General features: G+C 46.0%; 1 protein-coding gene across 1 annotated transcript in view; it reads right to left on the reverse strand.

Moving 5' to 3' along the window:
• Positions 1–8,180: 8,180 nt before the first annotated feature.
• Positions 8,181–13,902, reverse strand: part of LTB (lymphotoxin beta) — a 45,024-nt gene continuing 39,302 nt past the window's right edge. The window contains exons 4-5 of the mRNA XM_040405970.1: positions 9,421–9,483; positions 8,181–9,084 (exon numbers count right to left, since the gene is read on the reverse strand). Of these exons, the coding sequence (XP_040261904.1) occupies positions 8,684–9,084; positions 9,421–9,483 (464 nt within the window). The 3' untranslated portion in view covers positions 8,181–8,683. The remainder of the gene's footprint in view (positions 9,085–9,420; positions 9,484–13,902) is intronic.

The following is a 13,902-nucleotide window of genomic DNA, read 5'->3' on the forward strand; positions in this document are numbered from 1 at the left end:
TATTCTACGAACGTGTCCCTAATATAGTCTTCATTTTGACAACAAATTTCACAATACACAGGGATCCAAGTCCTCTGCACAGACGTTGAATTAAAGTGACCCTCCAGTCAGGAGATCAAAAATCATATGTAATTCAGTACATAGAGTCAATGATTGCCTGTGATTTATTTTCCTCATATTTGGTGCTTGGCTGCCTTTTAGATCAGCTCCATTATTGCAGGGCAGTGATCTGTGACTACAGTCTAGCTACAGCACCTACGGGGAGTCAGAGGTAGTCTGAGACACGCCCCCATCTCATCATTGGTTCAGTATGCAGCAGTGCAGCAGCCTGAACCAATGATAAGACAAGGGGCGTGTTTTCACAGGACAGCACTTTTTTATTACGTCCATTTCCTGCCCAACTCTAGAAAAGCCATGGAGTATGCCACATAAATCCTCCATGCCGCCATATACCTGCTTCTATGTAGATGTAGCTGTTATCTACCCTTATTAACCCAGTCCTATTTACACAGCTGAGGATATCGCTACAACGTATCAGTATAGTTAAGAGCAATCAGTAGAATGGGGCGTTATGGTGCTGTGTTCAGCTCACAGGTACACTGATACATTGTAACAAACTCTTAGCTGCCCAGCCAGTTTTAGATTAGGACAGCCTTTAAATAGAAATAAGAATGTTTCTATTCACTGACAGCTAAAAAAAATCTTAAAATTAGGAGGTGACCTGAAAGAACACAGGGAAGGACAAAAAAATGACTAATAAACGTGGGTCAACTGCACCCGTCTCTAGAACTGGGGGTCTCCCGACTCCTGTCCCATCTTACATACATCTTTCAGAGCCGGGATGATTGACAAGTTGATCACATGACCCCATAATAATACATAACCCATTGCACCATGTAAGCATGGAGGCAGTGCCGACAACATGCAAAGTGAATGGGGGACGAATGATCGTAATCGTGATCCTTATACTTTGCATCCAGTCACTTTAAATGAGCGCCGATCGATTTGTATATCGTCAGTCGTCTCTCGTTGTCGGCTTGACCTCACCCCGTGCAAGAGTACCCTAACCTTCTGCCATTTCAGTGTCAATTCAATGCCATTGAGCTGTCACAGATTGCAGACCAGTGGTAAAACTGATTACCCTGAAATACGCTGACAGTGTGCAGATCATTACGGATTGTCGTGTTCCTGTACTGCCCCATAGTGGTGGACAGGTGTAATGGCGAGGCATAGGTTTGCAAGGTTTCGGTGTCCTTGTGGAATACATCATGTGTCTTAGTCTTCATGCACACAACCGTATGTATTTTGAGATATGCAAAACGTGGATCTGCAAAAGCCAGATGACGCCCGTGTTGCATCCTTTTTTTTTTGTGTACTTTAATGGGTCCACGGTCCGCATTTTACTGGCCAAGAATACATGTTCTGTCTTTTGTAGAACGGACATATAGAAAACACACAGATTATTCGTGTGCTTTCTGCATGTCCGTTCTTTAAAAAGATATAAGGTGTCTTATACTCAGGGCCGGCTCCACCCATAAGCAGAGTAGGCCACCGCATAGAGCGCCACTCTTACTGGGGGCGCCGGTGCTCTGGAGTCTGGCCGCCAGTGGGGTTGCGAGGTGGGTGCGGCAGGTGCGGGCCGCAGCGGGTGACACCAGTCATGATGGGGTGTCACCGGCCGGACCCAAGTTCCCAACACCACTAGCACCCGCCCCCTTGTACAGTACTACTTGGCTGCAAAATGCGGACCACGGACCCGTTGAAGTCAATAAGTCCCAAAAAAATGCGGATGCAACGGGGACGGTTTCCGTATTTTGTGGATCAGTAATTTGCGGACCTCAAAGTAAATACGGTCGTTTGCATGAGGCCTAAAGGCTAGGCAACATGGGGACTTGTGGTTACGGGACATAAGATCGCCATGTCACATCACTATCAATGCGACCCACTCCTTGGGCACATGCTATTCCTTCTCGGGAGATGTCACATCACGTATGAACATCTCAAACCCTGAGAAAGGGTCCCAGTCCCAAAAGTCCCTGTACTGATTTACGACATTTTCAGGTTTATTAGGGGTTAATGTTTTCTGGTGTCCGATGGTAATAGTTCTCAGAGAGTGCATATAATAAAACCCGTCGTGCTGTACAACCATGACAAGATGCAGAGCCGCGCTCGTAAAACAAAAGACAACCAGCCTGGAAGAGAGACGTGGAAGGAGCGCGCGGTATAAATAGAATGATCCGGGGCAGCTGCTTCTCTATATGCAATAGACATGCAGGATGTCAGGTCTTCTTCTCGCTTGGTCTGTGATGCTTCTGGATGTATCTTCCACCCATCCCGTCAATCAGTCATGGCGGCTGTTCAGGTAGAGGGTGAGCGACCATGACAGAAATCCACCGCAGGCGCAACTCACAGCAGCTCAGATCTATGTGCAAGATGGAGGTTTCCACTGAGTAGACATGATAACCTCCTCTTCTCCTCGTCCGGGCACACCTCAGGAGAAAGACCACCTGCAACAAGTGGGACTATTGGGGGTACGAGAAAGGCGCCTTCCTTCTTATAGGAGAGGTGGCAATGTGGCCGAAGCTGGGTCTGATGCCAGGCGGGGGACATTACTGGCTCTCAGGAGGCATGGCACAGGGAGCACAACACAAGAACGTCACCATTTTTGTAGTTCAGTTCAATTTTACTCCAAAAGAGGCACTTCAGGCGTGGTGGTTACTCAGAAGGGCACAACACATTTTCTTGTTCCAGAATGGACACAATTCTGTGAAATTAACAATTCTTGGTCAAGGGAAGATGTGCCACGTAAAGTTATGTCTGGGGGGTACCTGTCGCACCACTAAGCTCCATCCTGTAGCACAGCTAAGGTCTGCCCCCATCACACCGCTAATATAGTGACCCCTTATGCGGAACCGCTACCCAAGGAACCAGACTGCCTGAGGGCAGCAGTGGTTCCTCTGATCTCTGGGGCCCCATGCAAATGTGTGGTCTGTGTGGTCACCAAATTCACCCCTGGTTGTGGTTGAGATTAGATGTAGGTTGGCCCACAGCTTTAGTATCACCTGCCGATATATTTTGCAGTCACAACCGAAGCGCATGGACCCAACTCCAACCAGCAACCTCATCATCCCCTAGTCAATGTCCTAGGTACCCCAATGTCGCCCCCGGGTTTCAGCTCATCCCTCTGGGAACACCTCCCCCAAGGCTAACTGTGCGTTGGTGGCTGTATTTCCCTGAGGCCGAGCCCCTCACCTGAGACTACACGTGAGACCCCCTGTGGAGATGACACCACTGGGTCTACCCGTCATCATCCACATAATGGGAGTAGGGGCTGGAAGAACAATGGCTTAATTGAGGCCCCCGAGACACTAACGAGGCTAATGGGATGATTAACTCTAATTACAATCTCGTGCCTGGTCTTATGTGGACATACAATCCGGCCAGCACGTCTGACCTCATGGTTTCGGGGTCTGGACGAGCAATGCGCGTGTATGTGTGGACTGTGGCTCCCACGGTGCACCCCCCTCCCGACCCATTAATAAAGTTTACGTGCACCTTCAAATACCAGAAAAGGGATAAACCACAACAATAAAAGTCAACGTAACCGGGGCTCCATGCTGGAAAAGGTATGCATGTCTCGGAGCTGTGGAGTCCACTCTAAGTCCAGTAATACTTAGTCCACCCCGGCTCTTCACAGATCCCATCAGCGTAAACGCGCTTAGTTCTGCCAAACATAAAGCGCATGAAAGATCGGACCCTCAGAAGCACTCCGCATTGGATGACATGTATGGGAAGCACCGAAAGACCACAGCTAAAGGATCTCACCTCTACTGTGATGTGGGAGTACATACAGGTAATACATAGAATGAGGTGTGCTGTGTATCCGCAGTGCAGCGGGACATCATGTGTGAGGAGAAGGGTCACAGAAGCCTCCATTCTATCCCAGCTACAGAGGTGCCAATGGACAGTTCTCCTCATCATCCTGGCTGCCAGGTACAAACTTAAAAAAAAAAAAAAGCATATGCTTCCTCTGATAAACCGGATAATGGAGGAAGATAATAGTTTTTGGGCTGGAGATTTGAAAATTTTAAAAATATATATTTTTTAAAAAACAGGATTGGTTTCCAATTTCCAGTCAGTCCAGTCATTGACTATCTAAATGCCAGTTCTTCCATTGGGTGGAATTAATGATAGGAGTGGTGGGATAGATAGATAGATAGATAGATAGATAGATAGATAGATAGATAGATAGATAGATAGATAGATAGATAGATAGATAGATAGATAGATAGATAGATAGATATGAGATAGATGATAGATAGATAGATAGATAGATAGATAGATAGATAGATAGATAGATAGATAGATAGTAGCCTCCAAATATGGTGAAGAGTGCTGGACCCGCTTTTATTCACCCCAACTGCAACATTTCAGCCCACTACAATGAGGCCTTTCTCAAGCTGGCCTTTTTTTTCTTTTAGATTCCCGGAGAACCCACTTTAGGCTACTTTCACACTTGCGTTCGGAGCGGATCCGTCTGGTGTCTGCACAGACGGATCCGCTCCTAAGTGTGAAAGTTATTCAGACGGATCCGTCCTGACTTTACATTGAAAGTCAATGGGGGACGGATCCGTTTGAAATTGCACCATATTGTGTCAACTTCAAACGGATCCGTCCACATTGACTTGCATTGTAAGTCTGGACGGATCCGCTTGGCTCCGCACGGCCAGGCGGACACCCGAACACTGCAAGCTGCGTTCGGGTGTCCGCCTGCTGAGCGGAACGGAGGCCAAGCGGAGCAAGACTGAGGCATTCTGAGCGGATCCGCATCCACTCAGAATGCATTGGGGCTGGACAGATGCGTTCGGGGCCGCTTGTGAGAGCCTTCAAACGGAGCTCACAAGCGGAACCCCGAACACAAGTGTGAAAGTAGCCTGAATGTGTTAAATATGCCTATTTTAACCGCAAAGTCGTAGTGTATAGTATATTTAATTTATACATAAGCAGTGGTGGTGGGCCCTTTATTCTTTAGGGGCAACTTACTTTTAATGCCCCCTCTTATACATCTCATTCCAGATCCGGGATTATTTAGAAACAAAAAATAGACATTTGCTAAAAAATCTTTTTTTTTTTTTGTACTCTTTAACTTTGGTGTATTTTATGTCAAATGCTAAACACATTTTTTGTAAAGTGCAAACATCTCGATTCTGATGTCTCATATTTAGGTATTTGACCTACTTCAGTCTGGGATGTGGTTTCTCTGGGATGTGGTCCTCGACTCCTCGCCATGCCTTTCAATTAAGTGGGTCGGAAATGAGACAGTGTTACGTGCTTTATAGCCCAAACGCTTGTGTGCAAAGAAATACAGTTTCCACAGAGCCTTCATTTTTTTAATATTTGCTAAAAAAAAATAAAAAAAAATTTAAAAATCCACACTATAAAAATTCCCCAAAAGTCCAAGTGCATAATAGCTTCTTCCATAAGACAACTTACAGGGCTAGTCCCTTGACAAGATAATTAAAGGACTTGTCCATCTCTAGGCAGCACTCTGTAAATGGCCCTTTAAAAGGAGGGTCTATGTTTAATACACATATGATGTCATCATAATGTTTTCTGCAAGAAGCCACTTTAAGCTGGACAGAGGCTGATTGTAGGGTCCTTCAACTTGGAAGCTGATAGAACAAAAAATGTTTGCTCCTCCACTGGGGTCACCAATGAAGTTGCTAAATAATTTTACTAATAAGGGGACGGGCCTGTGACAACCTCTACGGCTTCACTATTACCACAGGATGGTAATGATCTTCCAGGGGCAGACAGGCCATAGTCCTTATAGGAAAATTTCCCGGTGGGCTGATGCCTGGGGGAGCTGCCCAGCCCTCCTCATGGCCACCAGCTGGGTGCATAATGATCTGATTCTCTCTGCATTTATTAATTCTGGGAGCATCAGGTACTTATGCACTTGGCCAGCTGTGGCAGGTGTCCTCCAGAGGTCAACTGTATCACCGTACTCTGGAGGGCGGCAATATTTTGTGCTGCACTGTAGTATTTGGTTCTGCTGAAGCAGTATTTTGTGCTGCACTATGATACTTGGTTCTGCAGGGGCGGTGTTTTGAGTTTCAGTATGATATTGTAGGCCCCACCTACTTTTGTTGTCCCTGGCTACTTGTGTCTGTCCTGTCTGCTTGTGCTACCCTATCTTCTATCAATCTGGACCTGACTACAACATGGGGCCACCTTTAGGTTTTTCTCCAGGGCAACTTTAAGTTCCCAGTCCAACCCTGGGATCTTGGGTAAGTAAGGAACCTCCATCAATTTTATGTAAGCTAGGTTCTATCCACCAGTCCACCATGTTATTATTTTTTAAATTTTTCTATGTTGTCCATCACTGACGTAAGGTAAGTGTATATAGCACATGTAGCCACGGTTATGGGGATACCAAATATGTGGTGGTTATATTACTACAAATGTGCTCTATAAAATCTAAAGTATTTTGTATTGGTTTTTGGTATGACCTAACAGGTATAAAGTGACGGCCCTGGGGACGTTTGGAGCGAGTCTGATGACACAACATCCCAATGCCACACACAATTAAAGTTCATGTGGCCCCCATGAGATTTGCCAACTCTTCTCCAAGTCTGGAAGGGCTCTCCTTTTTCCGGGAGCCTCTCGGATGTTCCGGAAGAGTTAGCAAGTATGCCCTATTAGGGTATATGGACATCATAAATGAAGGGTCCCTCAACTAAGATCACCTTCTATAAGGAAGAACTGAGAGCTTCTCTAGGTGCTAGGCCATACTATCCATAGACCCTAAAGAGAAATTTTCCAGTGAGCTGATGCCCACGGGGGCCACCTGATTCTTTCTCATGGCTGCCGGCCGGGTACATAACGATGTGATGCTCTCAGCATTGATTAATTTAGAAGCATCAGGTTCTTGTGCACTTGACTGATAGCACTGCTGGTTCTGCTGGGGCGGTATCTTGTGCTTCACTCCAGTATTGCAGACCCCCACCTACTTCTGTTAGCCCCACCTACTCTCAATTTGGACCTGCCCCCTCACTGTAAGTGTTTTACTGTGGACGACAGTGTGCCCTTCTGTTTTTCAAGATTACCATTGAGTTTCTTGAACTTTCAGCTTTTTATGACTTCTTTCTGTTGGATGCACCTTATTCTGACCAAAAAGACATTTTTTCACACAAAAAAATTCAGTTTCAGTTCTGTATTTATTTTGAAAATATACATTAGGTGGTGAAGACAGCTTAAAATCAAATTACAAATACTTGAAACAGTAAATGGATCACATATAGGGGCAGCTGCAATCTGACACCTCCATACACGTTGAGGAGATAATGAAACCAATCTGTATTTTTTTTAAGGCTTGGGAGGTACCAAACTAAGCATGGGCAGGTCACACAAATACAGGACAAATGTACAAACATATTTATTTCTTATACACACTTATATAGCGCTACTATATTCTTCAGCGCTTTACAGACATTAGCATCAAGCTGTCCCCAATGGGGCTCACAATCTAAGGTCCCTATCAGTAAGTCTTTGGAGTGTGGGAGGAAACCCACGCAAATATGGGGAGAACATACAAACTCCATGCAGATGGTGACCTTGTTCGGTTTCGAACCTTGGACCCCAACTCTGCAAGTTACGAGGGCTAACCACTGAGCCACTGCGCTGCCCCTGTATCAATAGGATATGTCATAAATTTCCCACCTTTTTTAGGACCTGCTACCATGGGTCCCGCTGTGAACGGAGAGCATGCCGTGCATACGCACTGTCCTCTATATTCGCTCCTATGGGAGTGGACGTGCTTGCCTATTTTCAAAAGTTCAATGGCCATGAATGGAAAGCAAGCCGTGTATGCACAGCCACCCCTATTATGAAAATAGCCACACCAGTGCTCTGCTATTTTTGAAGGCCCCATAGTGGTTTATGAAGGGGTGGTTGTGCATGCGCAACTTTCTCTCCATTCACTTTTGGGTCCCGTTCTTGAGATAGGAGCAGGTCCCAGAGCTAGCACATCCCACCAATATGACATAGATGCCCCACTGGGAATACCCCTTTAAGAGAATTTAATTTTAACCCATAGACAGCTTCAGACTGGCCCACCAGAGGATATCATAGTGGGCCCCAAAGGCCCAGGAGAAACAAAAACACTTGGAGACAGTAAATTGACAATAGGGTTTATTTATTTGAAACAAAAGCTATGAGACTGTTTTGATTATATGTGGTTTGGGCCCTGAGAATAATTTCCACTGGTACCCCAAGGAATCCCTGTCCGACCCTTCTCATAGACAGGGGCATAGGTATAAGGGTTGTAGGGGTAGTCGTTGCACCTGAGCCCTGGAAAATGAGAGGGCCAAAGGTCTCTCTAACACATAAGAAGGCACCACGTGCCAGGGGACTATATTTAATATTTTGAACATAGGTGTTTGCACCCCTATAACCTACTTTTGTAAAAGTGCCAAGCCATGTTGGCCCAGCCTTGTTGTCCAACTGAGCCCCAACCCATATACAGCTTTGCTAGCACAGTTTTTATATCAATGGTCTATGGAAGGTATGCACCATAAACAGGCTTTTCATATGTGAGGAGCCTGAAGGCCCAGTTCAGAGAGAACTTCCACATTTTTGCCCAAACCTTGACCTAATGAGCAGTTGACCCATCTCCAGCTCATCAAGATACCATGACTATCCCAAAAAACGTCTTTCCCTCAGTATAATCTACAAGTTCTGGATGGCTAACATGAACGTACAGCCTTTGACCTTTCTGGAGATTTGCCAACCCTCCCAGGGTAAGGCTGGCATGCCATGTCTTTTGAGGTAAAGGTGGACCCGAGATACTTTCTGTGCCAAGGATCAGCGTAACATTTGCATTGAGGGAGTCATGAAAGGTGGTGACCTGGCTGAGCAATGTTATATTGTCCGACCCTTCAAATCCGACTTGGCAGTAAACATAGTAAAGGCCTTGTCTGGGGATCACTAGGGTTGTACTGGTAGGGTGCTTAATTTTCCGGGTAAATGCCACTTCGGCCTCGGACCTCCATTTCAGGGTATTATTCAGTGATGGACTCTTCCCTGTAGAGAGAGGATGACATCTTAATTATTGGGTAATCACAGGGTAAATGAAAATATTAATAATTTTTGGAACCACCAGTGATCAGCTGTGATCGGCAGGGGGGCCTGAAGCAGGTATTCAATTCTCCTGCAGTGCCAACACAGGTGGAGTGAAGCATTACACGATTCCCACTGAAATCAGAAAAACTTTCCTACATATTAGATTGTCCTCCAGTCCCGGGTTTGGCCAAAAATAGACAAATGTGTACAGGGGCCTTCATCCTTGAGGCCACACACTGATGGCTTATCCTATGTAAAATACTAGAAAAACCCTTTAAAGATCACCTACAAACTCACCGATCAGATGGGCGGCCGGCTTCCGGAAGTTCTGCTTCTGCCAGTTACTCTTCTCATTGGCTGCTAGAGATTGACAGATATTAGTTATCATCTACTTATTGACTCAACGAGTCAGAGACTGCAAAATCATCATGTACATAGCAGTGGCCATTGACACCTACGTAGACAGACCCATTCTCGGATCATCCACCATGCTTCACACTGCAGTCCCTTTTGGACATCTCCTTTCTATCTGTTATTAATCTTATATGTGTCTATGTGATATCTACAGTACCTTGAAAAAGTATTCATACCCCGTGACCCTTTTCCACATTTTTTCAGGTTACACCCACAAACTTAAATGTATTTTATTGGGATTTTATGTGATAGACCAACACAAAGCAGCAAGTATGTGAGAAGCAAAATAAAAATTATATATGGCTTTCAAAATTTGTATTAAATAAAATCTAGAAAGTGTGACGAGCGTTTGTATTCAGCCCCCTATACTCTCATGCCCCTAAATAAAATCCAGTGTGGCCAATTGGCTTCAAAAATCACCTCCTTAGGTAATAGTGTCCACCTGTGTGCAATGTATTCCCAGTATAACTACAACTGCTCTTTGAAGGCCTCAGAGGTTTGCTAGAGAACATTAGTGATCAAACAGCATTATGAAAACCAAGGAACACACCAGACAGGTCAGGGAAAAAGTTGGAGAGAAGTGTAAAGCAGGGTTAGGTTATAAAAAAATATCCCAATCTCTTAACTTCTCACGGAATGCTGTTCAATCCATCATCCGAAAATGGAAGGAGTATGGCACAACTGCAAACCTACTAAGACATGGCGGTCCACCTAAACTGACAGCTCATGTAAGAAGAACACTAATTAGAGAAGCAGCCAAGAGGCCTATGGTCACTCTGGAGGAGCTGCAGAGATCCACAGCTCAGGTGGGAGAATCTGTCCACAGGACAACTATTAGTCGTGTACTCTACAAATCTGGCCTTTATGGAACAGTGGCAAGATGAGAGCCATTTTTGAAGGCAAGCCATAAGAAGACCCATTTGCAATTTCTCATTCTCACAAGCCATGGAGAGGACACAGAAAACATGTGGAAGAAGGTGCTCTGGTCAGATAAGACCAAACTGAAACTATTAGCCTAAATGTAAAACACTATGGGGGTTACTTATTAAGGCTACTTTCACATAAGCGGAAGCCTTCTCCAGCAGGCTGTTCCGACGGGTGAGCAGCCTGCCGGATCCGTGCTGCCAATAGTGCACGCGTGCTGCCGGAGGTCCGCTCCGGTCCCATTGACTATAATGGGGGCGGGCCAGAGATCCGGCCGCAGCACGACAAACATGACGAGAGGCGGCCGGAATAAAACTACGAGATGTGAAAAGTAGCCTAAGGCAGATGTTTTAAACACTGGTCTTAATAACCCCTGCGCAGGCGGTGGATCCGCCGAAGTTATGTAGAGGTGCCAGCCTGTACATAAGTTCAGCTCATCCACCGCCGATCTAAAGGTTCCTTGTTGGAATGGATTTAGAACCTTTTTTTTTTTACCCTAAAACAGGCGTAGAAAATTATAAGTCAGGCCTGTCGGCCCACCCCTTCAATGCCTGCAACACGCCCCCTTTTTTAGACCTGGCCTAAGGAGGGAAAAGTAAAAAGGAAACTGGGGCATATCAGTTAGTAAATGATCCCCTATGTGTGGAGGAAAACTAACACTGAACATCACCCTGAACTCACCATCCCCACAGTCAGGGCCGTCTTTAATAGTGTTGGGCGCGAATATTCGAATAGCGAATCACTAATATGCAGTCAGACCTGTTAAAATGTGAAGTTGCACGTATTGCGCCAAAATATGCGCATCATTAGTGTCCATTAGCGCAATCGCGAATATATTGGAGCACTCTATCTGCATATAAATCTATTGTAATGTTCTGCCGTGCCAACCATTTTCTCCAGTCTCAGGCAACTTCTAGCAGCTTGGGAAATGTAGCAAAAGTGACCCACGCCTGTATTTTGCACGCATTACGCGAATATTACATTAATTTCGAATTTGCGAATATATGACGAATATTCTACCAAATATTCACGAAATAGTGCGAATTCGAATATTGCCCCTGCCGCTCATCACGAGTCTTTAATATTGATTGGACCCTGGGCAAGAATTTACTTGGGCCCCCTGGATCCCGCCTTCCCACACCCTAGCAGGCAATAACGCCCTCCACCACAACACACACACAAAAAAAAAAAATCCACACACCTGGTAGAGTCCAGTGAATGACTGTAAATACTTCCAGTTCTGAAGACTCCGGCCCCTCAGGATCAGTGCTCTGGGCAGCTGGGCTCAGGGCTGGAAGTGGGCACCGCTCTGCAATTTAGGAAGGAGACCGGGGCTCGGCTCACCCTAGTGTTGCAGTGCACCCCACAGTATGCAGTATAGCACACAATAGTATACAGCACCCCACAGTATGCAGTATAGCACCCTATAGTATACAGCACCCCACAGTATGCAGTATAGCACCCTATAGTATACAGTACCCCACAGTATGCAGTATAGCACCCTATAGTATACAGCACCCCACAGTATGCAGTATAGCACCCTATAGTATACAGTACCCCACAGTATGCAGTATAGCACCCTATAGTATACAGTACCCCACAGCACGCAGTAAAGCACCCTATAGTATAAAGTACCCCACAGTATGCAGTATAGCACCCTATAGTATACAGCACCCCACAGTATGCAGTATAGCACCCTATAGTATACAGTACCCCACAGTACGCAGTAAAGCACCCTATAGTATAAAGTACCCCACAGTATGCAGTATAGCACCCTATAATATACAGCACCCCAGAGTATGCATGTATAGCACCCTATAGTATACAGTACCCCAGAGTATGCAGTATAGCACCCTATAGTATACAGCACCCCACAGTATGCAGTAAAGCACCCTATAGTATACAGCACCCCACAGTATGCAGTAAAGCACCCTATAGTATAAAGTACCCCACAGTATGCAGTATAGCACCCTATAGTATACAGCACCCCACAGTATGCAGTAAAGCACCCTATAGTATAAAGTACCCCACAGTATGCAGTATAGCACCCTATAGTATACAGCACCCCACAGTATGCAGTAAAGCACCCTATAGTATACAGTACCCCACAGTATGCAGTGTAGCACCCTATAGTATACAGCACCCCACAGTATACAGCACCCCATAGTATACAGTAGAGCATTATAGCAGCCCACACTATATAGCACCCCACAGTATACAGTAGCTTACAGTATATTAGTATAACAGCCCCTGTCACCTTTTCCTGATGTAACCTTCGCAAAAAAAAGCTCCACAGTTAAGGCAAACTTCTCCTGCAGCAACACTCCTGGTAGAAAGAAAGGACCTTTGATTACCTCATAGCCATGTGACCAGTAATAATGCTATGTTACTGGTCACATGGTGATGATGTCATCTAAGGTCCTTACTCCTAAGGGTCCATTCACACGTCCGTGGTTTATTGCGGATCCGCAATACACTCGGCCGGCACCCCCCATAGAACTGCCTATTCTTGTCCGCAATTGTGGACAAGAATAGGACATGTTCTATTTTTTTGCGGAACCGCATCCCGGAAGTTCGGGGCCGAAGCCCGGAAGTTCGGGGCCCCGCTCCGCATCCCGTTCTGCCCCATTGAGAATAAATGGGTCCTCACCCGTTCCCGATATTGCAGAACGGATGCGGACCCATTTGCGGACGTGTGAATGGAGCCTAAGAAAATCACAGCTCTCACTCTCTCACAGTTCGCTGCCTGGAGTGCCCGCACGCAGGCAGGCATGGCAGCACCCCCCTGTGTAGCTGACAGCCTGAAACCCGCGGACCGCCCCTTTCCCCTCTAGGCACGCCACTCGATCTCATTGAATTTGTGGGCAGTGGCCAGCGGGGCACAAGAGGCAGCTGCCTTGGGCCCCCCAGGAGCAACTGGGCCTTGGGAAGCTGCCCCTTTTGTCCCGCGTTAAAGACGGCTCTGCCCACAGTGAAACATGGTGGTGGCAGCATCATGCTGCGGGGATGCTTTTCTTCAGCAGGTATAGGGAAGATGGTCAGAGTTGATGGGAAGATGGATGGAGCTAAATACAGGGCAATACTGGAGGAAAACCTGGTAGAGGCTAAAAAAGACGAGACTGGGGCGGAGGTTCACCTTCCAGCAGGACAATGACCCTAAACATCCAGCCAGAGCTACAATGGAGGGTTTTAGAACAAAGCATCTTCATGTGTTTGAACTGACCAGTTAAAATCCAGACCTAAATCCTATTGAGAATCTGTGTAAAGACTAGAAAATTGCTGTTCACAGACGCTCTCCATCCAATCTGACTGAGCGCGAGCTCTTCTGCAGTAAAGAAAGCGCAAAACTTTCAGCCTTTAGATGTGCAAAGCTGGTAGACATACCCCAAAAGACTTCCAGCAGTAATTGCAATGAAAGGTGTTCCTACAAAGTATTGGGGG

The sequence above is a fragment of the Bufo bufo genome, chromosome 8 (genome assembly GCF_905171765.1).
Source record: "Bufo bufo chromosome 8, aBufBuf1.1, whole genome shotgun sequence".
Lineage (NCBI taxonomy): Eukaryota > Metazoa > Chordata > Amphibia > Anura > Bufonidae > Bufo > Bufo bufo.